A 27,658-nucleotide genomic window follows, 5' to 3' on the forward strand; every position below is an offset into this window, starting at 1 on the left:
TTTAATTAATTTTATTATTATTTTTAAAATACATGACAACAGAATGCATTACAATCCTTATTACGCATATAGAGCACAATTTTTCGTATGTCTGTATATAAAGTATGTTCACGTCAATTTATGCCATTATACATGTACTTTTTTTTTGCATTACAATTCTTAATACACAGATACACTACAATTTTTCATATAGATTCTTAATCAAAAGAAAATCTGGGGTGGGGATATAGCTCAGTTGGTAGAGTGCTTGCCTTGTATTCACTAGGCCTTGGGTTTGATCTCCAGCACCACCAAAAAAAATCTGGGCCAGGTGTGGTGCTACATGCCTATAATCCCAATGACTTGGGAGGCTGAGGCAGGAGGATCATGAGTTCAAAGCTGATCTGAGCAAAAGCAAGGCACTAAGCAACTCAGTGAGACCCTGTCTCTAAATAAAGTACAAAATAGGGCTTGGTATGTGGCTCAGTAGTCGAGTGCCTGCCCTCCCCCCCCCAAAAAAAAAAAAAAAAAAGAAAAGAAAATCTGGTTATCTTCAGCATTCTATACTAAGGCACAAAGTTTTTTTATTGGTGCTTTATAACTATACATAACAGATTTGTTGTTACATATTCAGATATGCATACACTATAATAGTGTAATTTGGTCCGTTTAATACTCTTTTCCTTCCATTCTTCCTTCCCCTAGGGCACAAAGGTTTTCTACAACAGAAGAATTGGCCAAAAAAACCTTCTTAGCCCTTTAGTTAATTAGAATATAAAATTTTCCCATTATTTTGGCTATTGGGTTTTTACTAGTATTTCACAGAAACAACCTTATATATGTATCTACTATCACATTCATTGCCTTAAGCCAGTGGAATATATTGCCCCACCCGTTGCCCTAGCACCAGTTCTAAAGTTGGGAGAGGGCTTAGTATACTTATCCTTGCATATGATATGTTTTCTTTGGCTTTGTGAATCAGGAACTTTTAACAACTGCCAGTAAAGACAAGGCAAAAAAAAAAAAATGGTATGCCTCTGTTTTTGGGTGTGTTGCTCTTGCCCTTTAGAGAATGTGGTATTTTAAAAAGAGACTGGAAAACTCAGGTCATAACTCAACCGTGAGTCATACAATATGCTCAGTAAAGTGTTCTGTAGCTTTGGTTCCTTTGCTTTTAAGAATTCTCTGGACAGGGCTGTGGCTGTGGTTCAGCGGTAGAGCACTTGTTTCACATTTCTGCTGTTCAACATTTTCTAAAACATTTTTTTTTTGAAAGAACATTAAAATGATTTTAATATTTTCAGCACCACATAAATAAAGTAAAAAGGTATTATGTCCACCTACAACTAAAAAAAATTTAAAAAAAAAAAAGAATTCTCTGGACAGTAAAGATGAGTACTGAGGCTGGTTTTATACTAGTGATTCTTAAACCAGGGTGATTTTTGATCCCATGGAACTTTAAAAAATGGCTGGAGATACTTTTGGGTCTCACAAATAGGAACACTGCTGGTTTCTAGTGGGTACAAGTAAGGAATGCTAAGTATCCTATAGGGTATTGGATGTGTGCCCCCGCTCCAGCAAAGAATTACCCAGCCCCAAATGTCAGTAGTGCTGAGGTTGAGAAATCTTGATATACGCTGTCTCTTCACTGTTGAATTAATTGACTAAATTCTGTGTGTGTGTGTGTGTGTGTGTGTATGTATGTTGGGGATCAAACCTGGGGCCTTGGACGAGTTAAGCAAGTGTTCTACCACAGAGGCATTCCCCCAGCCGTGACTTTTCTGATAGCAATAGTAACTGCTTTCAATTAACTAATTTAATTCAGTTTGTCAGAGGGGCTTCTTAAGTATTTGAGGGGCATTTAAACCTTTCCCCATAAAGTTTTTATCATAGAACTTATCTCCTAGAATTTATGTATTTTGTGAGACTGAAAAGTTCACCCATGATTTAGTAGTCACTTTTTTTCAACCTGTGCAGCTCCTTTGTATGTGCATATGTGCGTATGGGATTAAACACAGAGTGTTACACTACCACTTAGCTATACCTCCAGCCCTCCTTTTTTTTTTTTTTTTTTAAAGGACTATAATTTTAGGAAAAGTTATCCTTTCATATGTATAATGGTGTGTAATTATTATAGAGATTATTTGAACAGGTGTATGAAACTTATTTATTAGTCTGGATTAAGGTATTGTGCCAAAATTAAAGGACAAATTAGTATTATATAAATAGGAAAAAGGTTGTAATTTGCTGGGAGCCATTAGCCAAGTAGGTATGACAATTTCCTTGCCAGCGTACCCCATGTTGCTTAGTGGAAGGACTCGTGGAAATAGGACATTTTGCAGTGACATTGCAGTTAGGTGACCTTGCTCAAGGACCAGGGCGGATCCGGGATTAGGGTGTTCCCGGTTTAGGATAATCGGGTTTAGGGCGTTCCAGGTTTAAGATTATTCCTGCTGAGAATAGGGCGTATCCTGCTGCCTGAGTTCCCCTTGAGTTCTCACGGGATTCAGACAGTATTTTTTGGGAGATAGAAGCCCAGTGGGAGTGGATTTGGTATGTGTTGTACGTTTGTGTACACTCTTGTGTTTTGTGTTGTATGTCTGTATGTGCGTATGTCCATATTTCTTATATGAGGAGCGCTCATGAAAAAATGGATCCGAATTATTATTATTTTTTTTATTCACGTGATTTAAATGGTTTAATTTAAATTAGGTAAACAGCTGTTAAGGATTGTGTTTAAAGTAGGTTAACAGATCTGTTTGTTTACTTTCACCTTTCCTTTTCATTATATTCAATAATTCTTTTCAGGATAATGTCTTTTTAGCATCATTGCCAGAATTCCTATCTTCATCCCAGTGCCGGTGAAGACAAAGATAAAACCAAACTACAGCTTCTATGATAGCTATCACAGTAAACTGTATAAACTGATGCATCAATGAATATAACTCAACAAGTAATGCTCAATCAAGGAGTCAACTTACTTTGGGAGGAAACGGATTTTGGGAGGAAATGGACATATTGATAGATTCCTCCGCTTTGAACTGCTTGCAGAACTTGCCAGAACTATGTAACTATCGTTTGGTGCAGCAAATTGTGGTAATGCTGGCATATCTTTGCTGATGGTGTCACCAGTGATGCAATTTTTATTTCCTTGCCAGCGCACCCCATGTTAATTGTGGTAGTGCTGGCATATCTTTGCTGATGGTGTCACCAGTGATGCAATTTTTCCCAAGGAGCCGTCAATTGGCTTGGTGTTGTGGCATTTCTGTATCCTCCTCCCTTCTGCTAGTGATGGTCTAAAATTTGGGGGCCAATGGCTGTATGCTGGACCGGTAGTCAGTGACGGGTATGATCCAATTGCAGTGGTATCAACCTAAGACAGGAGGTTGACGCCTAAAGGTCAGTTTTCCGATGACGGGTAAGAACCATATGTTGAATTGGACAACCTACCAGGCACGGTCCTTAAGCCACATTGCTTGTTGTTTAATTAATCAGAAGGGGGGAGATGGGGGGAGATGCTGGGAGCCATTAGCCAAGTAGGTATGACAATTTCCTTGCCAGCGTACCCCATGTTGCTTAGTGGAAGGACTCGTGGAAATAGGACATTTTGCAGTGACATTGCAGTTAGGTGACCTTGCTCAAGGACCAGGGCGGATCCGGGATTAGGGTGTTCCCGGTTTAGGATAATCGGGTTTAGGGCGTTCCAGGTTTAAGATTATTCCTGCTGGGAATAGGGCGTATCCTGCTGCCTGAGTTCCCCTTGAGTTCTCACAGGATTCAGACAGTATTTTTTGGGAGATAGAAGCCCAGTGGAGGTGGATTTGGGCAGAGAACGTGGATTTCCCCAGAACGTGATTGTAGACGGCTGGTGTGAGTTCGGGAATAAAGAGTTGCTGTTTGAATCTACAAGCTGTGTGGTGGCTCGTGATTGTGTGCCCAGCCAGACTGCAGCATTTGTGCCCAGCCAGACTGTGGCAGTAATTTTTACTTAAGTTGTTAGAATGCTTTCTAATTATTCAAATATTTTCAATGTATTTGAAATGATGTCTGGTACAGTATTTTTTAAAAATTTCTAAAATTTAGTTGTAAATGGACACAATACCTTTATTTATTTATTTCTTTGTGGTGCTGAGAATTGAACCCACTGCCTCACACATATTAGGCAAGCGCTCTACCATTGAGCCACAACTCCAGGCTCTGATACAGTATTGACATGAGTTATTTAAAGCAATCAGAATTGGCAATATAATATAGTATTTCTGCTGTTCAACATTTTCTAAAACATTTTTTTTGAAAGAACATTAAAATGATTTTAATATTTTCAGTAAGAAAGAGTCAGACCCCAGTGTAAGCATTGAGAGTAATAGTATTTCATGACCCCAGTTTGAATGTGTCCTTGTCAAACTGATCTGTCAACAAAGCCCATGACTGGGAAGGCAAAGGACAACTTGTTGCTCTCACCACAAATGCACTCATGGGGTGGAAGGCCTGGAATGGTGGCAGAGGGGGCCTCGGTGTCCCTTGACAGATTTACTTATTGCCCTCCTGCTTTGGTTGTTGATTATATCAGGTGTCTGGGTGCACATGATGTGTGAGCAGCCCTACATTAGAAGTGACTGGCATCTGTTGCTCTGTGCTGGTCTGTCTCCTCAATCAAAGGTGGTACAGAGATGAAAAAATCAAAACTAAGTCCCTTCTCACTTTGTGGATGTAAGTTTGCATGCTCATTCCACATTACTACTTCCCTTCAGTTTTTCTGCATCTTGCACATGTAGCATGTCTGTGTGTGTCAACAGTTTTTGGTAGCTGGATTCCATTTTGGTGATGAGGCCTTTAGTGGTTGGGACATCATCTCAGCTCCTGTTGCAACCACCTGCATCTTGGAGCTCTGTGCTCAAGCACATGAGGAAGAGCAACCCAGGAAGGTAAAGTTTCTATAGTTCTCTAACATCACATCGTTATATAAGTTTTTCTGGGCAGGCTGAAGGCATTCCCACTCTTCTTCAGTAAAATCAATGCTATATCCCTGAATGTTAACAGTACCATTTCCTGGCTTTCAGGGTTCTCAGCGTTCTCCCTGTGATTTGTTTTCAGATTCTGCATAGCACAGACACCTGGGCTCCGGATCCAGGACAGAAGCCTACAAAAAGATTCCTAAAACATTTTTTTTGTTTTGTTTTGTTTTTGTTTTTGATGGTGCTGGGGATTGAACCTAGAGCTTTGTGCATGCCAGGCAAGTACTTTACCACAGAACCACATCCTGTCCCATAAAATGTAGGTTTTAAGTTGTGTTATATGTATACGGATGAAAGGTGTGACTATAGGAAAGACAGATCTTTATAGTTGTAAAAATGTCACATTTGGGGGTTGGCGATATAGCTCAGTTGGTAGAGTACTTGCCTTGCATGCATAAGGCCCTGGGTTCAATCCCCAGCACCACCACCACACACACAAAAAGGTCACACTTGTTATCCATAATCTTGTAAGTGCATGTAGTGTAGTATTAACTGTTGTCTCAGTGTGCAGATGTAGACTTTGGAAATAATTGCTTCTCTAAAGGGAGAAGGCACATAGGTTGCTACTGAAAGGTACTGTCTCTGGAGATTAGATGAAATCTCCAGATATTAAAATTCTTGAGAAGTGAGAGTAATTTAACTGCACTAAGTGGGGCCCTCCCCCAAATGCCAGAACAAAACCCACAACTCTAAAACCTTCTGTAAATTACTGAGCAGGTTACTTTAATGTTTTCGGGAACATAAATTTTGGGTTGCTGTTTAGCTAGTCCTGTAAAATTTAAATTAAGTGGAAGAATCAATAGGTTTCCTAGCAAGCTTGGCCAATTTAGTTATTCGGGAAATTTTCAGTTGATCAGGTCACTGAATTTTAGAGCCAAAAAATATCTTCTGCCTGATTTCGTAGTGGAAATGCAGACAGAGAAGTTAAGTGATTTCCTCATATTGCTACAGTCAGTGTAGAACAAGGTCCAGAATTCTGTTCTTACTGTTAGGGAAGGCTTTTCTCTCCGTACCTACTGCCTCATTAGAATAATATCTTTTGCTAAAACTGAACTAAAATCATGGAAAAAATATTGGGATTTGGTGATGGATTACCTATAGGGAGACAGAACTGGGAAAATACATAGGCTTTGAGAAATTTGAGAGAAGTGGAGTAACTGAAAATTCATTCTGACAGTACTAAATGTAGTCTGGTGAAATGTTAGCACTGAAAAAGTTTTGAAAGTTGAAGCATTTGACTCATTTTATTGATGAGATTGAAGACCAGTCATGCCCAGGATCACATAAGCTGTTAGTAGAAGAACTGGAACAGGAACTTGTTTCCGATTCTTAGGTCCATGTATTTCCTCATATTCCTCCTGAGAATGAGGTGAGTGGAACATCCAGGTAATCATACTTTAGGCAATTGTGCATTTGTACTACATGGAAGTTAGAGCGCTAATGAAGTTGTGTCATCAAAATAGAGGGTATAGTTGAAATTATAAGAATAAAGAGCTCATTGAGGGCTGGGGTTGTGGCTCAATGGTAAAGTGCTTGCCTATCATGTGTGAGGCACTGGGATCCATCCTCAGCACCACATAAAAATAGATAAATAAAATAAAGGTCTTGTGTCAATCTACCAAAAAAACAAACAAACAAACAAACAAAAACTCATTAAGGGAATGAATGAGAATTTCAAGAGATGACCAGAGGGTTGGTGTATATCCACTGGAGGCTGAACAAGGAAAAGAACTAGTGAAAGAAGATGAGGAGTCTGGAAGAAAACTAGGGATATGGTCGTCACTGAATCCAAAGGTTTTAAGTTATAGAACTGGTGGCGTTTGTGTTTTGTCATAGAGGGGTAGAATTGGCTGAGAATCAGGAGGGCCATTGGCTTTGGCAAGAGAGGTCATTGAAAACTAGAGAATAGTATCAAAAGATTGAGAGGAAAGTTATATTGCAAGGTGTTAAGGGAATGGGTAGATAATAAGTGGATGAAGGCATACCTTCAAGGACTTTGACCACAAAGGCAAGGAGAATGGGAGGGACAAGGAAAGACACCGATTTTTATTGAAGTGCTTTACATGTATTATTGGGTTTATGTTCACACTCCTGGGAAACATTTTTCCTATGTTAGATAATGGGGCCGAATGACAATTTCTCTGATTCCCTAAGAGCTCCCAGTTTGTTTGATAAATCTTCATTACAATATTGTAATACTATAATGAGTAGAATAGTAGTATGTGCAGTATTTCAGTGGAAACAGGAATGTGGAAAGAAGAAACTGTTTATTGAGTTCCTATTATGTGTCAGGCACTGTGCTTTGAGATGGGTATTAGATTTATAAATGGATAAAAATTGATTAGAAATTTCTCCATATTCATATACTTACATTCTAAGTGGTGGAGTTTGTTTATTCCACAAATATTTATAGATGGCCCACTGCATGTGGGAACTGTTCTGAGAACTTGGGGGATATAGCATTTAACAAAAGAGATAAAAATTCTGGCCCAATAGGGCTACATTCTAGAAAGGAGAAATTCAAGATTCAGCCTTTTCCTGTCTTAATTCCAGAATCTTGTTTTTTTTCTTTTTAATATACTATGTTAATTGTTAGGGTCTGAGAGGATAGGGTAGGGTGATCAGGACAAAAGGGAAGGCTTCTTCTGAAGGTGAGTATTGAAGGATGAGCAAGTATTTACTTGCTGTCAAGGGGGAAGGAGCATTTCAGGCCATTAAAACAAATGATTAAATAGGTTGTTCATTTGAAACTTGGAAGCAGGGCTGGTTGGTACCTGAGGATGGATGGACCGACTGTCTTTTGTGGTAACTGTGGATTAACCCAGGGTCTTACATGTGCTAAGCAAGCAATCTCCCATTCAGCTACACTCCCAGCCCTTTCTTTTTGAGACAGTCTCTGCTAAATTGCCCAGGTTGGACTTGAGCTTGTGATCCCCTTGCCTCAGCCTCCTGAATTACTGAGATTACAGGTGTGCACCATCATGCCCAGCTTTAATCCTTGACTTTCTCCTAATAATAGGAAGACCAAAGAGAATAAATTTTCCTGGGAGGACAAGGAGATTGAAGAATTAGAGGAAATAAGAAGACAGTGGGAGAATGGTGAAAGGCTGGGCAGGGGTGTTATAGCTCAGTGGTGGGGTGCTTGCCTAGCATGTGTGAGGCACTGGGTTCAATTCTCAGCACCACATATAATAAATTAAAAAAAAATTCCATCAAAATTAAAAGAAACAAAAAAGAATGGTGAAAAGCTTCAACTTGAAGGATGGAGATTTTAGTTTTGAGCCATCCATCCACAGTTGCTGTTGTATATGTTATATATGTATTGTAATGAAGTAGAAGATTCAGTCCTAAGGAATGTGATGACATCATCAAAGGAACACCTGAGAACTGTGACTTGGATAATCAACTGAACAGCAAAGTTGGAAGGTGACATGTTGTAGGGGAGAGGGTTTGATAAAGGCTCTAAGAGATTGGGGCATCTGAAATATGAGGATTAGCAAAGGACCTTTATCTGATATTTGAAAAGAGATGAGTGGAAATGAAGTTTTTACTTGGAAGATTAGTAATATAGTTTTGTTGTCTATAGAAAGCAAGAGGGAGAGATGGTGTGTTGAAAAGTGAGGATCACTCCAGCTCTCTGAACTAAACACAGCCTGTGCTCCTTTATTCTTGGGTATTGTAGGAAGCAAGAGAGGAAAGACTGTCTTCAGCTGGGCATGGTGGTATACACCTTTAGTCCCAGCTACTTAGTGGCTGGTTTCTAGGTTTGTACCTGAAGGAGCCACCAAATAATTGATTTAAGTAAGACAGACATTTGTTTTTCATTCTTTTAAGAGTGAACCAGTATGGCAGCTCCACTGTACAAAGTCCTAGGCCCTGCCTGTCCTATTACTTCAGTATTTTAGGGTGTTGCTTACATCTACTGGCCCAGGATGACTCACTCCTACTTGTACATTCAGACAGCTAAAGGGGGAAAAAGCCTGCCCTGGAAGTTGCCTGTGTCATTTCCCATTGGCCAGAACTTAAGTCACATGGTCATATTCCAGCTACAAGGTTGCTTAGAAATTTGTTTCTTTTGGGTAGTTATATGCCTGGCTAAAAATCTGTTACAAAGTAGAAGGAGGATATGAATATTGGGGGAATGACCAGCCATCTCTGCCACAATCAGAACTTAGTTTTGTACTTCTTTGAATACTGCATGGTACTTAGCACTGTGCCTTATCCATAAGGTATAAATAATTTATTCTTATTTTAATAATTATTTTTTTGGTGGTACTGGGGATTGAACTACTCTACCTTTGAGTTGCATCCTCCTTCCTTCTTTATTTTGAGACAGGGACCCTCTAAATTGTCCAGGTTGGCCTTAAACTTGTGATCCTCTTGCCTCTGCCTGAGTCACTGGGATTACAGGCAAGTGCCACTGTGCCTGACTGATAAATTCTTGATTTCTTTTAGGTTTTGGATTTATCTGTTACTTGGCATTATGAACCCTAAAAGGTTATCCACAGAAATTCTATCTAGGGAGGACAAGTATTAATATATCTTTCTTATCACTATAGCATATTTTTATATTTTTATCTATATTTATAAATTGTTTTCTCAGAGTCTATAAAGAAATAAAAAGTGAGAAGAACCTTTTTGTTGCTGATATTGCTAGTATAAAAAGTGAGTTAGCGGTTCCAGTAGCTTAAAGGGTAGAGCCTGAGATTCAAGCCGATTTGTATGCTTTGCATGCTCTAACCATGCGACCTTCAGTGCCTTTCAGATGAAAGCCATTTGGAACATATTTGTGATTTGGGTCATACCTGCCTATCTAATATGCTTTACTTAAAATGTGTCCTTAAATCTGAATTGATCTATTCTTTAGACTTAGCCTCCCTCTAAGCAACAATCTATTGAATTGCTGGTGTGGTGTTTTCTAATATACATTAAAATATATAATTATTAGTGAATGTCCTTTTGAACTACCTAAAAAAATAAGAGGCAAGTATAGAGAACTAGGTAGGGCTTTGCCTATTCTCTAGCCTCACTGGAAGTTTTTTTTGTTTAGTTGTAGATGACACAATACCTTTGTTTTATTGTAATTTATTTTTATGTGGTGCTGAGGATTGAACCCAATGCCTCACACAATGCCAGGCAATCGCTCTACCACTGAGCCACCATCCCACCCCTCACTGGCAATTTTTGTAAACTTTCCATAAATCCACAATTACTAAATGGCTTTGAATTTCAAAGCAAATTTCTTTGTGCTTTCAACTCTGGTAGAGAAAGTACTTGTTAATTCTTACTTTTCAACTATAGAATTAATAGCCCCTGAAATGTTGACAGTTATTGAGAATGATCTGCAAGTTGGATGAGGTATCACATGCCTGTAATCCTGGTGACTCTGGAGGCTGAGGCAGGAAGGTGGCAAGTTCCAGGACAGCCTGGGCAACTTAGTGAGACCCCGTCTCAAAATAAAAAGTCTAGAATGTAGCTCAGTAGTAGAGTGCCACTGGATTTAATCCCCACTACTGTACCCCCTCCCAAAAAATCATCTGCAAAACATAGATCTGAAAAGATCTTTTCCAACTTATCTCCGGGACCTGTTGTGCAAGATACTAAAGCTTTTTTAAGCCTTAGTTTCCTTGTTTTTATAATGGGACATATTATTTACCTCATAGGGTTGTTCTGAAGATTAAATGACATATATAGAAGGTTTTGCAGTGGCAGATGACACCCTTTGATGGACATTTGTGTTATTTCCACTTTTGGACAACTTTGAGTTAGGCTGATGTGAACATTCTTATTCAAGCTTTCTAGGCTTGAATTCTGGATCCTAGGATATGTTTAATTTTAGTATGCACTGGCAAAATGCCTGTACTATTTTATACTCCCATTAGAATGCATGAGAATTCCAGTTGTTCCATATCCTTTCCCTTAGTTGATATTGTCATACTTGAAAATTTTTAGCTATTCTGCTAGGCAGGATGTGGTTTTATGCGGGAAGCCATCGTGAAATGTGTGAAGACCTATTTCAGCATGGTGGCCACTGAGCGGGTAGATCTGGGTATTGGGAATGTCCTGTGGCAGTCCCATTGGGTAAGATTGCCCAAATGTAAGCAAGCAAACCGTCCTCTCCCCCAAGCTCTGCTAAGAGGTCTCATGCAGTATGGGAGATGGGCGTGACCTGCTAGGGACCCAGCAGCATACTTGCCCCTACCTGTTTTGGTGAAGAACTTTCTATAGAATTTCTTTGATGTGTCCTGATATAAATAAAGTAAGCATAGGCTCCCTTCTTTGTTACAAGCTGGACCCATCTGGTCAGCTTTGCCTATCACTGTCCTGGCTTTGAAACTGTACTTTTCTGTGTTCTGTGGTTATTTTATGGTACTACTTTTCTTTTTTTTTTTTTTTTTAATTTTTAGTTATAGATGGACACAATACTTTTGTTTTATTTGTTTATTTTTACGTGGTGCCAAGGATCGAACTCAGTGCTTCACACATGCTAGGCAAGTGCTCTATGGTACTACTTTTCTTAGCTTCTATTTCTCAGCCAGCCCATCCCTCTGGAAGGAAACCCTTTCCTTCCCCTGCGCAGGACGTGGGCAAGAGTTTTAATTTTCATCTCCTTGATAAGTAATGATTTTGACTATTGGGTATCCCTTTTTTTTGGTGAAATTCCTGTTCATAGTCTTTCCCCATTATTATTATTTTAAACAAATGGACTGTCTTTTTCTTATAGAGTTACTGATTCTGGATGTGAGTCCTTTGAAAATAGATATTGTGAATATTTTCTCCTTGTCTATGGCTTTTACTCGTTTATTGGAATTTTTTAATGGACATTCTTCATTTTAATGAAGTCTAAATTTGTTGTTTTTTATTTTTAGTTTTTTGGGTACTGGGGATTGAACTCGGGTACTCGACCACTGAGCCATATCCCCAGCCCTATTTGGTATTTTATTTTGAGACAGGGTCTCACTGAGTTGCTTAATACCACACTGTTGCTGAGGCTAACTTTGAACTCAAGATCTTGCTGCCTCAGCGTCCCAAACCTCTGGGATTGTAGGTGTGCACCACCACGCCTGGCTTGTTTTTCACTTTTTATGGTTAGTGTATTTGTGCCCTGTTTAAGAAGTTTTTGCTCTTTCCATGTTAAAATGTATTAAGCTCCGTGTGGTGGTGCAAACCTGGAATCTCAGTGAGCACGGAGGCTAGGATAGGAGGAGATCCCAAGTTCGAGTGGAGCCTAAGCAACTTAGTGAAACTTTATCTCAAAAAAAAAAAAAAAAAAAAAAAGTGGGGGGGGGCTGGGGATGTGGCTCAAGCGGTAGCGTGCTCCCCTGGCATGCGTGCGGCCCGGGTTCAATCCTCAGCACCACATACAAACAAAGATGTTGTGTCCGCCGAAAACTAAAAATAAATATTAAAAAATTCTCTCTCTCTCTCTCTCTCACTCTCACTCTCTCTTTAAAAAAAAAAAAAAAAGGACTGGGGATGGGGATGTAGCTAGGTAGTAGAATACCACTGGGTTCAATCCGTAGTACGGTAAATAATAACTTTTATATGTATACATGTTGTCTATATGTATGTTTATATTTGTGTATGTATGTGTGTTTAAAAGAGTTTAAAACTAATATTTTTTCACAACGTTAACGTAGGTGATGCCATGGAAAGCGGAAAGCCTGGTCCAGTGCAAGTTGTTTTGGTTCAGAAAGAGCAGCATTCCTTTGAGCTAGAAGAAAAAGCGTTGGCTAGCATTCTTCTGCAGGACCATATCCGAGATCTCGATGTGGTGGTTGTGTCAGTGGCTGGTGCCTTCCGAAAGGGCAAATCCTTCATTCTGGATTTTATGCTGCGATACTTATATTCTCAGGTAAGGGATAATTAGTTTATCTCATGGTGAGAAATGAGACTTTTATGTCCAAAAAAGCAAAATAAACTCTTGAATTATCCTTGATGTGTAAAATTACTTGTTTTCGATTTAATTGAGGCCCAGGCTGTGCTACAGGCTATGCTTGTAATCCCAGCAACTCTGGAGGCTGAGGCTGAGGATCACAAGTTCTAGGTCAGCCTCAGCAATTTAGTCTTAAGTTGCTTAGATCTTGTTTCACACACATACAAAAAAAAAAACCCCCGGGACTGTGACTCAGTGGTAAAGGGTTCCTGAGTTCAATCTCTGGTTACTCCCGTCCCCCTCCCCCACAAAAAAAAAAGATTTAGTGGAGGGGTCTGGGGTATAGCTCAGTAATAGAGTGTTTGCCTTGTATCTATGAGGTAAGGTCTTGGGTTTGATCTCCAGTAATGAATGGGGAAAAAAATGGCAAATTAATGGAAATGTTTTATTTCTCCTTTAGAAGGAAGGTGGCCATTCAAATTGGTTGGGTGATCCAGAAGAACCATTAACAGGATTTTCATGGCGAGGAGGCTCTGACCCAGAAACCACTGGGATTCAGATCTGGAGTGATGTTTTCACTGTGGAGAAGCCAGGTGGGAAGAAGGTAAGGATGAAAACAAAAAAACAAAAAGAAAAGAAAAACAACAAAAAAGTGAACTTTAAGTATACTGTGTTAATTCATTTAAAAAATACTATTTTTAATCAAAGTGTTGTAAGTGTATGGTTTAAAAATAACATGTGGACATAATGTGTAAAAGTTCAACTACATGATTCTTCTGTAAGGCTTCTAACAGGAAGTAGCTGTCAATGTGTTGTTCTTCCCTTTCCCAGTTTTCACTTTCTAGAGGCTTTGCTTTCACTGTTAAGAATGTTACCTCTATTTTTTACTTCTTGTCCCTGTTCACGTCATGAGTGGCACATACCTATTATCATTGTTGTGAGAACTGATTAGAGAGAGGGCAGTAGGCTATCTCACTATGGAGAAGGTGGGCATTCATTCCCCAGCCCTAGTAAGCTTCCCATCTGGTGGCATCCATACCTAATAAGCTGCAGTTGCAGAGCCTCTTCACAACTTATATGATTGGGAGAGCAGGTCTTGTATTTCTTACACTGACTTTATACCATTCCTTGTTTTTAGCCCTATGCCTTCGTAGCTGTTTGTGCCTGAGTCTTTCCAGCCTCAGAAGATTTCACATCCCCTTTCTGGTTGTTCAGTTTCAACCTTTCCCTAATCTAAGTTCTAATATAGGATTGGGAGCTGAAGAGTTGATACACAATTTTTTTGTTTTTGTTTTTGGGTACTGGGGGTTGGACCCAGTTATGCTTTACTACTGAGCTACATTCCTAGCCTTATTTTTTTTGGTGGTACTAGGGATTGAACCCAGGGCCTTGTGTATGAAAGTCAAGCATGTTACCAGCTTAGCTACATTCCCAACCCCCCATTCCTAGACTTTAAATTTTTTTTTTTTTTTTTAATTTTCATACAGCGTCTCACTAAGTAAGTTGCTTAGGGCTTTGCTAAGTTGCTGAGGCTATCCTTGAATTTGTGATCCTTCTGCCTTAGTTTCTTTCTTGAGTTGCTGGGATTACAGGTATGTAACACTTTGCCCAGGTGATACACAATTCTTTTTTTTTTTTAAGAAATTTATGTAAATTTTATTTGTTGACTTTTTTTTTTTTTGTACCAAGGATTGAACTCAGGAGCACTTGACCTCTGAGCCACATCCCCAGCCCTATTTGGTATTTTATTTTGAGACAGGGTCTTACTTAGTTGCTTAGTGCCTTGCCATTGTTGAGGCTGGCTTTGAACTTTCGATCCTCCTGCCTCAGCCTTCCAAGCTGCTGGGATTACAGGCATGTGCCACTGTGCCTGGCCACAATTCTTTAAAAAAAAAAAAAAAAATTAATAGTAAATGGACACAGAATACCTTTGTTTTATTTTTATGTGGTGCTGAGCATTGAACCCAGTGCCTCACACATGTGAGGCAAGCACTTTACCACTGAGCTACAGTCTCAGCCCCGTGACTATTGATTCTTAACATTTTGGGACATTTCTAGGAAGTTAGTAGTAAGGAAGTTTTGTTTTTAATTTTTGATATTTGTAGGTCCTTCTTTTTTTTTAAAATCCTGTTGAATTGACTCTTTTATGAAGCTCCATGTTTTTTGTTATTTTGTTTTTTGCCTTTTAAAAATATTAATAGTTTTATAACCTGTGCCCCCTTTTTTTTTTTTTTTTTTAAACTAAGGATTGAACTCCAGGGGCATTCTACCACTGAGCTATATCACCAGCCACCCTTTTTTTTTTAACTTAAATTTTTTTTTTTTTTTTTTTTATACTGGGGATTAAACTCAGGGGCATTTAACCACTGAACCACATCCCCAACCCTTAATTTTAAATTTTGAGACAAAATTTCTTGAAGTTTCCCAGGGTTGCCTCAATCTTGTGATTCCCCTGCCTTAGCCTCCTGAATAGTTGAGATTCTAGGCATAAACCACTGTGCCAGCAGTAAACTTATTTTTTTAAAAATTTTAAATTTTTTAAAATTTATTTAAATTTCTAGAAACTTTTTTATTCTTATACATGACTAAACTTAATTTTTTAAAAGCAGTTTTAGGTTTACAGGAAAATGGTTTGGAAAGTAGAGTTCCCACACTTACAATTCTCTGTCAGTTACCCACTGATGTGTATGATATATTGATTACACTTTAATGAACCAGTCTTTATCTCTTGTCATTAATTAAAGCTCAGAGTTTACATTAGGGTTTACTCATTGTGTTGGACATTGTGTGGATTTTGACAAATGGATAATGGTGTTTTTCTACCATTTGGACCATATAGAATAAAAATTGCCCTAAAAATTCTCTGACTTACCTGTTTTTTTCTCTCTCTTCTTTTGTCTCCCCAGATTTCAGACATCCACTGATATTTTATTTTTTATTTATTTTTTGGTGCTGGAAATTGAACCTGGGGGTGCTTAACCACTGAACTACTCTCCAGTCCTTTTTTATTTTTGAGATAGGGTCTCACTAAGTTGTTTGGGACCTGCTAAAATTGCTGAGGCTGGTTCTGAACTTGTGATCCTCCTGCTTCACCCTCCCAAGTCACTGGGATTATAGGTGTGCGCCACCACTCCCAGCTATATTTTTACTTATAGTTTTGTCTTTTCCAGAATGTCATATAGTTGGACTCAAACAGCATGTTGCCATTTCAGAATGAATTCTTTCACTCAACAATGTGCTTTTAAAAAGGTTCCTCTATATCTTTGTATTTCTTGATAGCTTATTTTTATTGTTGAATATTTCATTGTATGGAGGTATCATCATTTGTTTATGTGTTCACCTGCTGAAGAACATCTTGGTTATTTCCAAATTTTGGCAGTTAAATCAATCAACCAATATCTATTTCTCTCTCTCTCTCCCCCTCCCCCCCCCTCTCTCCCTCTCCCCCCCCCCCTTTTCCCTCTCTCTCTCTCTCCTATGATTGCTGAATTATTAATAGAGAATGTGTTTAGTGTTGTAAGAACCTGCCAAACTACTTTCAAGAGTGGCTGTACCATTTTGCATTTCCACCAACAATGAATGAAGGGTTCCTTTTACTCCACATCTTCACCAGCATCTGATGTCAGTGTTTTGGGTTTTCATTATTCTAACAGATATGTAGTACTATCTCACCATTATGTTTCCTTCTCTTAAAAAACATTCTGTTAAAACTTTCAGCAGGATCAGGAATGCTTTATATTGGATATATGCCATATTGATGACAATTCTTTTTTTTTTTTGAATTTTTTTTAGTTGTAGATGGATACAATACATTTATTTATTTATTTATTTTTATGTGGCCCTGAGTATTGAACCCAGTGCCTCACACATTCGAGGCAAGCATACTGCGACTGAGCAACTAAGCTACAATCCCAGCCCGATAACAATTCTTTATATGTTAACAAAAATAAAGTTTAGTATGATTTTCTTTTTCTTTTCTTTTTTTTAAATACTCAGGGAGATTATAGCCTGGAAACTTAAGTGATTTAAAAAGTGGAGAATTCTTTTTATTTGCTTTTGCATTTTAACTAAGAGTCAACATCAGTAATTATTAAGATCTGGAACTTACATATTAAACAGCCTAAGAATATACTACATTTCATAATTGTCATTGCTTCCTTTTCCTTTTTTATAATCTTTGTTAAAGTGAACATCCTGAAAATATCTTGTTGAGTAAAATTGCAATTGTGTCTTGAGGCCACAGCTTTTTTTTTTTTTTTTTTTTTTTTAATTTTTATTTTTTTTTTAGTTTTCGGCGGACACAACATCTTTATTTGTATGTGGTGCTGAGGATCGAACCCGGGCCGCACGCATGCCAGGCGAGCGCTCTACCGCTTGAGCCACATCCCCAGCCCGAGGCCACAGCTTTTTAAAAATTTTTTTTGGTACTGGAGATTGAAGCCACGGGCACTTAACTACTGGGCCACATCCTCAGCCCTTTTTGTATTTTATTTAGAGACAGGGTCTTGCTGAGTTGCTAAATGCCTTGCTAAGTTGCTGAGGCTGGCTTCAAACTCTCAATCCTCCTGCCTCAGCCTCCCAAGCTGCTGGGATTATAGGTGTGCATTACCATGCCTGGCTGAAGCCACAGCTTTTTAAACTGTTAGTATTCTGTTAGAGGTAGAAAAATCAATCTATTGGCTCATAACCAGTATTTAAAACATTTTAAAGAACTAGAACAGAATAGAAATTTTCATAGTGGAGTGTGCATAAAAATCTGGTTTCAGCTTTTTGTACAGGTGTATTTATTTGATTATGGTATAAAGTATATTTCTCACAGTGGTTTCCAGCCCAAAACATTAGAAAGCCACTGTGAAGTGGAATTGCTGGGAGTGGAAGGCTCATTTCCCCTTTCTTGAGAATACCCTTTATAGCTACTGACAGATGTTCTTGATAGTGGTTATGGCTGTTTACTATTCCATTATATGGTATGAGAATACCATTTCTTCCAACTCCTTCCCCTCAAAGAAATTTTCTTTAGTATTTCCCCTTGTTTGCTTTTTTTAGTCTGGTTTTCCTAGTTAGCAAATGCATCCCAGGATTAACTCTTTTTTATTGAGATACAATTAACACTAGAAAATTAATCATCTAGAAGCAGTTTATTTATTTATTTATTTATTTGTGGTGCTGGAGATTGAACCCAGGACCTTGTGCATGCAAGCACTCTACCAACTGAGAATATCCCCAGCCCCTATTTTGTGTTTTTTAATATACTTCTAAGCTGTGCAGGTATCACTACCATATAATTCTGGAACCTTTTCATTATATCAAAAAGAAACCCAGGGAGCTGGAGTTGTAGCTCAGTGGTAGAGCGCTTGCCTTGTACATGTGAGACACTGCCTTGTATGTATGAGACGGCACCAAATATAAATAAGCAAATAAAATAAAGGTCCATCAACAATTAAAAATATATATAAAGAAAAGAAAAAGAAAAAAAGAAACCTCAGTATCCATTAGCAGTCAGTCCCCATTTCCCTCTTCTGTCAACCACTGGCCACTACTACTCTGCTTTCTTCATGACTCTGTGACATTTCACATGAATGAAGTGTTATGTGTTTTTTCATGTCTTCCCTCTTGTACTAGGCTCAGTGCCCTCATGGCTCATATATGATGTAGTATGCATCAATATTTTACTCCCTTCCATGGCTAAATAATAATCCATTTTATGAATATGCCACATTCTCTGTCATCAGTTGATGGAAATTTGGGTTGTTTATACTTTCTGGCTATTGTGAATAATGCTGCCTTGAACAGTTGTGTACAAGGTAGCTGTACCAACCTATTTTTCTCACTAGCAATACAGGAGGCTTTAGTTTTCATATCCTTGACAACACCTGATGCTATATATCTTTTTTGGGGGGTACTGAGAATTGAATTCAGGGGCACTCAACCACTGAGTCACATCCCTAGCCATATTTGGTATTTAATTTAGAGACGGTCTCACTTAGTTGCTTAGTGCCTAGCTTTTGCAGAGGCTGGCTTTGAACTCACGATCCTCCTGTCTCAGCCTCCCAAGCTGCTGGGAATACAAGCATGAGCCACAATTCCCGACTGAGGCTGTGGGTTTCATCATCAGTCCTGAAAAAAAAAAATCTGTTTTAATTGTGTAATCTTTATTTTTAAGTTGTACAGTTTCTTATTTATTCTAGATACTAGTCCTTCTCGTTGTGTGTTTGTGTGTGTGTGTTGCCTTTTCACTTTTATTTTTTTTAGTTGTAAATGGACACAATATCTTTTATGTATTTATTGTTATATGGTGCTGAGGATGGAACCCAGTGCCTCACCCCTGTGAGGCAAGCACTCTATCACTGAGCTACAGCCCCAGCCTGCCTTTTCACTTTCTTTTTTTTCTTTTTAATTTTTTAAATTTTTTATTTATAAATGAACACAATATCTTTTATTTATTTTTATGTGATGCTAAGGATTGAACCCAGTGCCTCATACATGCTAGGCTGGTGCTTTACCACTGAGCCACAACCCCAGCCCCTCACTTTAATAGTGCCCTAATAACTACAAAAGTTGTCCCTGGACCCCCTCCTTCCCAGTTCTGGTTATTGAACCCGGAGGCAATATTACTGCACTACATCCATAGGCCTTTAAAAAAGGAGTTTTGGGCTGGGGTTGTGGCTCAGTGGTAGAGTGCTTGCTTATCATGCGTGAAGCACTGGGTTCAATCCCCAGCACCCCATAAAAAATACTAAATAAAGATATTGTGTCCATCTACAACTAAACAAACAAGCAAACAAAAAAACTTTAAAAGATAGGGTCCTGCTAAGTTGCCCGGGCTGGACTTTTAGCTTGTGAATTTCCTGCTTCAGCCTCCCAAGTATCTGGGATTACAGGCGTGCATCACCACACTTACCTAGTTTTTAAAATTTATTTTTTAACAATGAAAAACCATTGAACGACTGATGGGGGATGGGGTAGTGAGGTGATTGATTTCAGTGTTGGCTGTTTTGATTGGTGGGGCAATTTTCCTCCTGTGTTGCCTTGTATGCCTCTGTTTTGTGGCATCTCACCGGGTCAGAACAGATGTTCTCCAGCAAAGTGCTCTGGTCAAAGCAAGGTACCTGAATAATTGTTCTTTTCTAATAGACACTAAGTGGGTGCTTGAGGCTCATGTAAACAAATCTGTCCTTTACATTTTCTCTCTTCTCTCTTCAACATATTTTATTTGTATTTATTTTTCTAGGTTGCAGTTATTCTGATGGACACACAAGGGGCTTTTGACAGCCAGTCAACTGTGAAAGACTGTGCCACCATTTTCGCTCTAAGCACCATGACTAGTTCTGTTCAGGTAAAAACCACTTAACTTAAAATAAGAGGAAATAGGATAAAGGGAGGCCATCAATTTTTTTTTCTTTTGGGTACGGGGGATCGAACTCGGGGGGCACGCAATCACTGATCCTCATCCTCAGCCCTATTTTGTATTTTATTTAGTGACGGGATCTCACTGAGTTGCTTAGCACCTTGCTTTTGCTGAGACTGGCTTTGAACTCATGATCTTTCTGTCTCAGCCTCTCGAGCTGCTGGGATTATAAGTGTGCACCAGCGTGCCCAGTCTATCTAGTTTTAGTTACTGTTCTATTAAAAAAAATTCCTGTGATGATATGTAAATGTTCTTTTTAGACTATAGATGTAAGAAAAACTCTTAGCTCAAGAAGGGGGCTAAATTATATTTCCTCTTTGGTGATAATCATATGTAATATGTTCTAGGAAAGGTCCAAAATTTGGAAATTGAAATTATATCTTTTATGTAGGAAATGTAGATTTGGTAAGAACTTAGGAAAATTATATTTTATAATGTAAAGGAAGAATTTTTTATTCCAACCTTGTATTTTTTTTTTCCTCAAAGACAGATAATACTACTGTTTGAATGGGCTTCACTTTCTTATACACAAGCCTTTAATTGTCCACACTTCTTTTTTTCTTATTCACTTTTTAATTGTAGTTGGACATAATACCTTTATTTTATTTATTTATTTTTATGTGGTGCTGAGGATCAAACCCAAGGCCTTGCACATGCTAGGTGAGCACTCTACCGCTGAGCCACAACCCAGTCTGTGTCCAAACTTCTTTTTGAATGCTTTAGGCTTATTTGGGATTTGTTTGAAGTAAGTCAGAATAGATCAAGTTGGGTTTTGTTTTCTAGATTTATAATTTGTCCCAGAACATTCAGGAAGATGATCTTCAACAGCTGCAGGTATGTATTATAAATATTTTAACATCATAATCCATCACTTAAAGTTTTAAGAGTAAGAAAACTATGAGAACTGAATAGTTTTTTAGCAAATGATTGAAACCTGAAGCATTTGGTTCTTAGTAATCGTACACTGATGTCTATAGCTGAGGTGGAGCAAATGGTGGTCAGCAGGAAAGGTGTTACAGATTGGGGAAGAGAATGAAAGAAAATGGATGAGTAAGAGCTTCAAGTATATGTTGGGTGAGATGTTAAAGGAGAGGGAGCAGGAAGAAGGGGTTTCAGGGTGTGATGGGAGGAGCTGAGTGATGAAGTCAGAGAGGCAGTGAGATCAGGTTCACACCAGGCCTTGGGTATTTCTTGTCGGGGAGATGGGAGCCATAGGGAGTTTTGAGCGGAGGAGCCATAGGGAGTTTTGAGCAGAGGAGTGGTGTTATCTGACATTGTAAAAGGATCACTGGCTGCTGGGTTCAGAATGTTTAGGGGTGCAAGAATGCATTCAGTGAGAACGGTTATGGAGTTACTGCAGTAATGCAGGTGAGGTTAAATAAATTAGTATTTGTTAAATGCATAGAATTATGTGCCAAGAAAGTAGTGTTTTCTAATGTTTAACAGTTGTTAACCACTATTATTATTACTGTTACTACAATTATTATTCAGTGACTTCTTCATAGCAGTTCTTATCTGTTTTTCCTGTAAAACACTTTTTTGTTGGGTATTCTAGGGTTGGATGCAATTCTTAGCATGCTTCTCTACTTTTACCTCCCCCAGTGACAATTCAAGTGAGTGAGTGTATCAGTTATGAGAGGGATTCCCTTGAATTATATATATTGTCTAGTCTTTTTAATAAAACAAGATCATTGTTAAATATTGGCCCTTAATGACTAAATGGCAATTATTTGTACTGTTTAATTGATGGTATTCTACTTATGTATGAGTGGTTGAGAGCTGTGGCTCTGTGTAACATTTCTATCAAAACTTAAGTTTGTCACCATATTATCTGAAATTTACTCCTTCCTTTCACAGGTTTTTCAAATGCTTGCCTGTGCAGTGTATAGGGCCAAGCACTATAGATATAACAGTGTTTGATATAGACCTGTTTTTTTTTTTTTTGTGTGTGTGTGTGTGGTGCTGGGGATTGAACCCAGGATCTTGTGCATATGAGGCAAGCACTCTAACAGTTGAGAGTGGGCCCAGCCCCCCCCTGGTTCTTATCTTTTTAGATTTTGTAGCCAAGTCAGGGAGAGAGATGTGAATGAATCGGTAGGGTGGTGTGTTAAGATGTCCAAGACCACAAACCAGGTTGCTTAAAACAAATAGAATTAAATGTCTTATATTTCTGGAGGCCAGAAGTTGGAAATCAAGATGTTGGCAGGTCGTTCCAAAGAAATTGAAGATTGGTGGGTAGAATCTCTTTTTGCTTCTTTCTAGCTTCTGGTGGTTTACTCATGATCCTTGGTGTCCCTGGACATTCAGTCTCTTATAACATGTCAGTCTTTGTCTCTTGTCTTCACAGGGCTATATCTTCCTTGTATGTCTGTGTCTTTATGTGGCATTCTCTGTGTAGGTTTGTTTTTCATATTGGATTAGGGCCCATCCCAATGACCTTGTCTTTACTTGGTTACATCTATGAAGACCTGTTTCCAAGTAAGGTCACACTCATAGGTGCTGGGTGTTAGGACTTCAACATGTTATTTTGAGGGACACAATTTGACCCATAACAGATAGTTAAGGAAAATAAGATACAGTTGCATAATTTTCCTATGATAACTATTCTCAAGAGCTTCATCATGTGCTGATTCTTCAAACTCAAGATATGTTTAAGTATGTCTTTCTCTAATCATTTCAGCATAAATCTTCTGCTTTTTGTCTTACACAGTCTTGCAACTCCTGTACTGATCTTATCTTGTGTGAGGTCTCACAACAGCTCTCCAGCTGACTTTCCTGTTGCTGTTTCTTTTATGGGAGAACTGTTACACACTGCTGAATCATCTTTTTAAAGTGTTAATGTAATTCTTAGACATCTGTATTATTTTCCGGATTATTGTATTACATCCAAGCTTTACTTTGTTCTTCAGCACAGTCTATACAGTCTATTTAACATGGTTTTCATTATCAATTATGATGTTTTAAGTTTCATTCATTTCTTTTTTTGTGGATACTGGGGATTGAACTCAGGGGTACTCCACCTCTGAGCCACATCCCCAACCCTATTTTGTATTTTATTTAGAGACAGGGTCTCACTGAGTTGCTCAGCATCTCACTTTTTTTTTTTCTGAGGCTGGCTTTGAACTCGTGATCCTCCTCCCTCAGCCTCCCAAGCTGCTGGGATTACAAGTGTGTGGCACTGCACCTGGCTAATTTCATTCATTCTTCCCTAGTAATGCAAATGCTTATAGTTCCTACAAAATTCAAATTGCTTAATTCTTGTAATTTTTGAAATAAGGTATTTGGTTTTTGTTCTGGTATCTTTCCTTTTGGCCACATTCTCTTTCTTTGAACTCAATTTTTAAAAAAATCACATTTTCTTTAAGACTTTTGTAAACTAGTGCTGAGCACTATTACTTTATATTCTTGAGTTCCAGTAACTGGATGTAGTTTTAAGTGTTGGAGACATTAAAGTTTGGAGATTTTTCCCAGTGATATGCAATTTTTATTTTCTCTACAGTAAATATTCTCATGAAAGTACCTTTTATCTTTTATGCTACAATAATAGGTTTGTTGTGGAAGGATTTTGGGGCTGAGATAGAAGCATATATTATGGATAACTTGTAAATTTTGGGAATAAGAGAGGGAATTTTGGAAAAGGACCTGTGTTTGTAAGATAAAGCAGAGGGGTCTTTGGAATGGAAACCTTGGTGAGGGCAAAGAATAGCAATAGGAATGATTCAGTAGCTGAAACAAGGTCAAGGAGCCAGAGCAGAATGTTTGAATTTGTTTGACTTTGGTAGTGAAACAGTTATGGGTGACAGAGTCCAAGCTGTGGATATACTGGAGTGAAAAAGATCATTGGAGGTCAAATAGCAAGGGATTTTGAGGCAGGGATTGAATGTAAATGCCTACTTTGTTGGAAGAAAAGCCTTAGACAGATATCAAAGTCCTCAGTGAATGAGAAGGAAATGATGAGATGATTGGTAGATGGACAGCAGTAAAGAATGAAGGAAAGAGGTAAGTAAGTATACAGAATGAACAGATGCAAAAGGAATAGGGCTTTTGCAACACAATGGGCAATATGATTTAGAAGTGACACAGAGAAGGAAGGAAGTCACCAACCTCACCTTTTGTGAAAGAGAGTAATAGTCATTGTTTCAGATGTCTGTGGGGAAAACAGGGCCCTCAGATTTTAGTTAAAGTAAGGAGGCAGAGAAGCAGCTCAAATTTAGGGGGATTTGGTCTTTGGGGTTCAGAACTTACAGATTATTCAGTGGAAGTATCTGCATGGTGAAAGAAGGGAGATCTGGAGTATTATTTCCAGTGGGATGCCACTGCCATAAACTACGAAGCTGGGGTGAGGGGATGTGGCTGCCTTTAGGTCATCAAATCAATGGATAGGTGAAAATAGGTATGATAGGCATGATGGATTTACTCATTATAGGTTCATTTACTGTATCAGTCCATTTTTCTATTACTATAATAAAATACCTAAACCTGAATATCTTTATAAAGAAGATATAAATTTAGCTCACAGTTCTGGAAATTTAAGGGGATGTTGTCAGCATCAGCTAAGCTCTGGTGAAGGCCTACTGGTGGATGGCATCACAGTGGCAGGAGTGTCTGGGAGTGAGATCATGTTTCAAGAAAAGAAGCCAAAGAACAAACAGGAACTAACTAGGGTCCCAGGAGAACTGCATTAATCCCTTTCATGTTTCCAGTGACCTATAGACCTACCACATGGCTGCTCCTCTTAAAGTCCCACTGCCTCAACACTAATAACACTGAAGACCAAGCCTTCAACACATGAACCCTTGGGGGTTAAACCACAGCACTCACATTAGGCCACCAGACAATGGCTAGAGGTCTTTTTCAACTTAAAAGGTTGGTGGTAGATTTAGCAAATTATATAAATATAAATGTTAAGAAGGAGAATATAATAATGTTGTGTGCCTGGAAATACACAAAAATCAACTGGAAAACAATTTAGAGCTTAAGAAATTAAATAGAGTACCCATTACAAAAAACTAGCATCTTGACTTTCCTGTCTGCCAACTGTAGCCCATTTAAAAAAGTAATGGAAAACACTTACTGTAGCAACAAAATATTTAAGTCATGGAATAAACTTAATGAGATCTGTAGGAAGCATTTCAGAACAGTGCGAGATGGGTTGGGGTTGTGGCTCGGCGGTAGAGCATTTGCCTAGCACATGTGAGGTCCTGGATTTGATTCTCATTCTCAATACCACACACACACACAAAAAATAAAACAACAGTATGAGACACAAAAAAGATTTAACCAGATGCAGGAATACATTACTTTCAACATACTGATTTCATTTCCTTTGGATATTTCTAGAGCATGTGGTAGTTATGTTTTCTTTTTTTTTTGGTATGGCTGATTGAACTCAGGAGCACTTTACCACTGAGCTCCATCCCTAGTCTATTTTATTTTGGTGGGTAGAAGGGACAGAGTCTCATTAAATTGCTGAGGATATTTGTTTTCCTAAGTTGCCCAGGCTGGCCTTGAACTTGAGATCCTCCAGGCTCAACCTTCCAGGTTGCTGGGATTATAGGCATAGGCCACCATGCCCAGCCTCTTTTTTAAATTTTTTGAGGAACCTCCCTACTGTTTTCTGACAAGGCTGTCTTTTCAGAGGCAACCTCTTGTAGTGCTTTTGGTTGTTTTCTGCTTTGAGTTTTTTTTTTTTTTTTTTTTTTCTTTTGTATGGAGCATTAAACCCAAGGATGCTTAACCATTGACACATCCTAGCCCTTTTTATTTTTTATTTTGAGACAGGATCTTGCTGAGTTTCTCAGAGCCTTACTAAGTTGCTGAGGCTGGCTTTGAACTTGCAATTCTCCTTCCTCAGTCTCCCAAGCCACTGGGATTATAGGTGTGCACCACTGCGCCTGGCATGCTTCTAGATAAGAACATGATTATACCGCTGCTTTAAAATTTTTATTTATTGATTGATTGATTGTGCTGTTGATGGAACCCAGGGCCACAGGCAGGTCAGGCAAGCACTCTACCACTCAGCTACAGCCTTAGCCCCTCATTTTGTATTTTAAAAATTTAAATATTAATAATACATAAAATTAAGATTCAGTTTTCTTTATTCCCTCCACTCTTTATTTTTTTTATTTTTTGGAGATACCGGGGATTGAACTCAGGTGCACTTGACCACTGAGCCTCATTCCCAGCCCTATTTTATATGTTTATTTAGAGACAGGGTCTCACCGAGTTGCTCATCGAGTGCTTCGCTGGCTTTGAACTTGTGATCTTCCTGCCTCAGCCTCCCAAGCTGATGGGTGTACAGGTGTTTGCCACTGTGCTCAGCTTTTTTTTTTTTTTTGGTATTGAGATTGAACCCAGGGGCATTTAACCACTGAGCCACATCTCCATAGTGAGACAGAGTCTCACTAAGTTGCTTAGGCTGATCTTTAACTTTTTTTTTTTTTTTGGTACCTGGGATTGAACTCAGGGGCACTCACTGCATCCTCAGCCATATTTTGTATTTTTTTTGAGTCAAGGTTCTCACTGAGTTGCTTAGTGCCTCGCCATTGCTGAGGCTAGCCTTGAACTTAACAATCCTCCTGCCTCAGCCTCCTGAACTACTGGAATTACAGGTGTGTGCCACTGTGCCCGCCTCCTTTTTTATATTTTATTTAGAGACAGGGTCTCCTGAGTTGCTTAGGGCCTCGCTAAATTGCTGAGGCTGGCTTTGAGCTCTTAATCCCTTTGCCTCCGCCTCCTGAGCCACTGGGATTATAGATACGTATCACCATGTCTGGTTATTCCTTTCACTCTTTACCCACAGTTTCCCTCCTTTTATTATCCTAATAATTATATCATAATTTTTGGTTAAAAAATGACCATTATTCAGAGTTAATATTGTCAAAATGTTCATACTACCGAAAGTCCTAAACAGATTTAATGCAATTCCTATTATATTCCAGTGACATTCTCCATAGAAATAAGAAAAGCCGTCACAAAATTCATTTGGAAAAATAAGAGGCCCAGAATAGCCAGAGCAATCCTTTTTTATTTTATTTTTTTTGTGGTGCTGGGGATTGAACCCAGTGAATGTGAGGCAAGCACTTTACCAACTGAGCTGTATCCCCAGCCCTAGGCAAAGCAATCCTTAGTGAGAAAAGTGAAGCTGGAATATCAATTCCAGACCATAAATTATACTACAGAGCTATAGTAACAAAAACGGCCTGGTATTGGCACAAAACCAGTCATGTAGACCAATGGTACAGAATAGAAGACACAGAATCAAACCCACATAAATAGTTATCTCATATTAGACAAAGGCATCATAAACACACATTGGAGAAAAGTTAGCTTCTTCAACAAATGGTGCTGGAAAACTGGAAACTCATATGTAGCAAAATG

General features: G+C 38.6%; 1 protein-coding gene across 2 annotated transcripts in view; it reads left to right on the forward strand.

Annotated features, from left to right (window-relative positions):
- Positions 1-27,658, forward strand: part of Atl3 (atlastin GTPase 3) — a 54,880-nt gene that overhangs the window by 3,967 nt on the left and 23,255 nt on the right. For both annotated transcript variants that reach the window (XM_027944608.2, XM_071616091.1), the window contains exons 2-5: positions 12,635-12,849; positions 13,331-13,474; positions 20,102-20,206; positions 21,062-21,112. In XM_027944608.2, coding sequence (XP_027800409.1) covers positions 12,635-12,849; positions 13,331-13,474; positions 20,102-20,206; positions 21,062-21,112 — 515 coding nt within the window. The remainder of the gene's footprint in view (positions 1-12,634; positions 12,850-13,330; positions 13,475-20,101; positions 20,207-21,061; positions 21,113-27,658) is intronic.

The sequence above is a fragment of the Marmota flaviventris genome, chromosome 9 (genome assembly GCF_047511675.1).
Source record: "Marmota flaviventris isolate mMarFla1 chromosome 9, mMarFla1.hap1, whole genome shotgun sequence".
NCBI classification, from domain to species: Eukaryota; Metazoa; Chordata; class Mammalia; order Rodentia; family Sciuridae; genus Marmota; species Marmota flaviventris.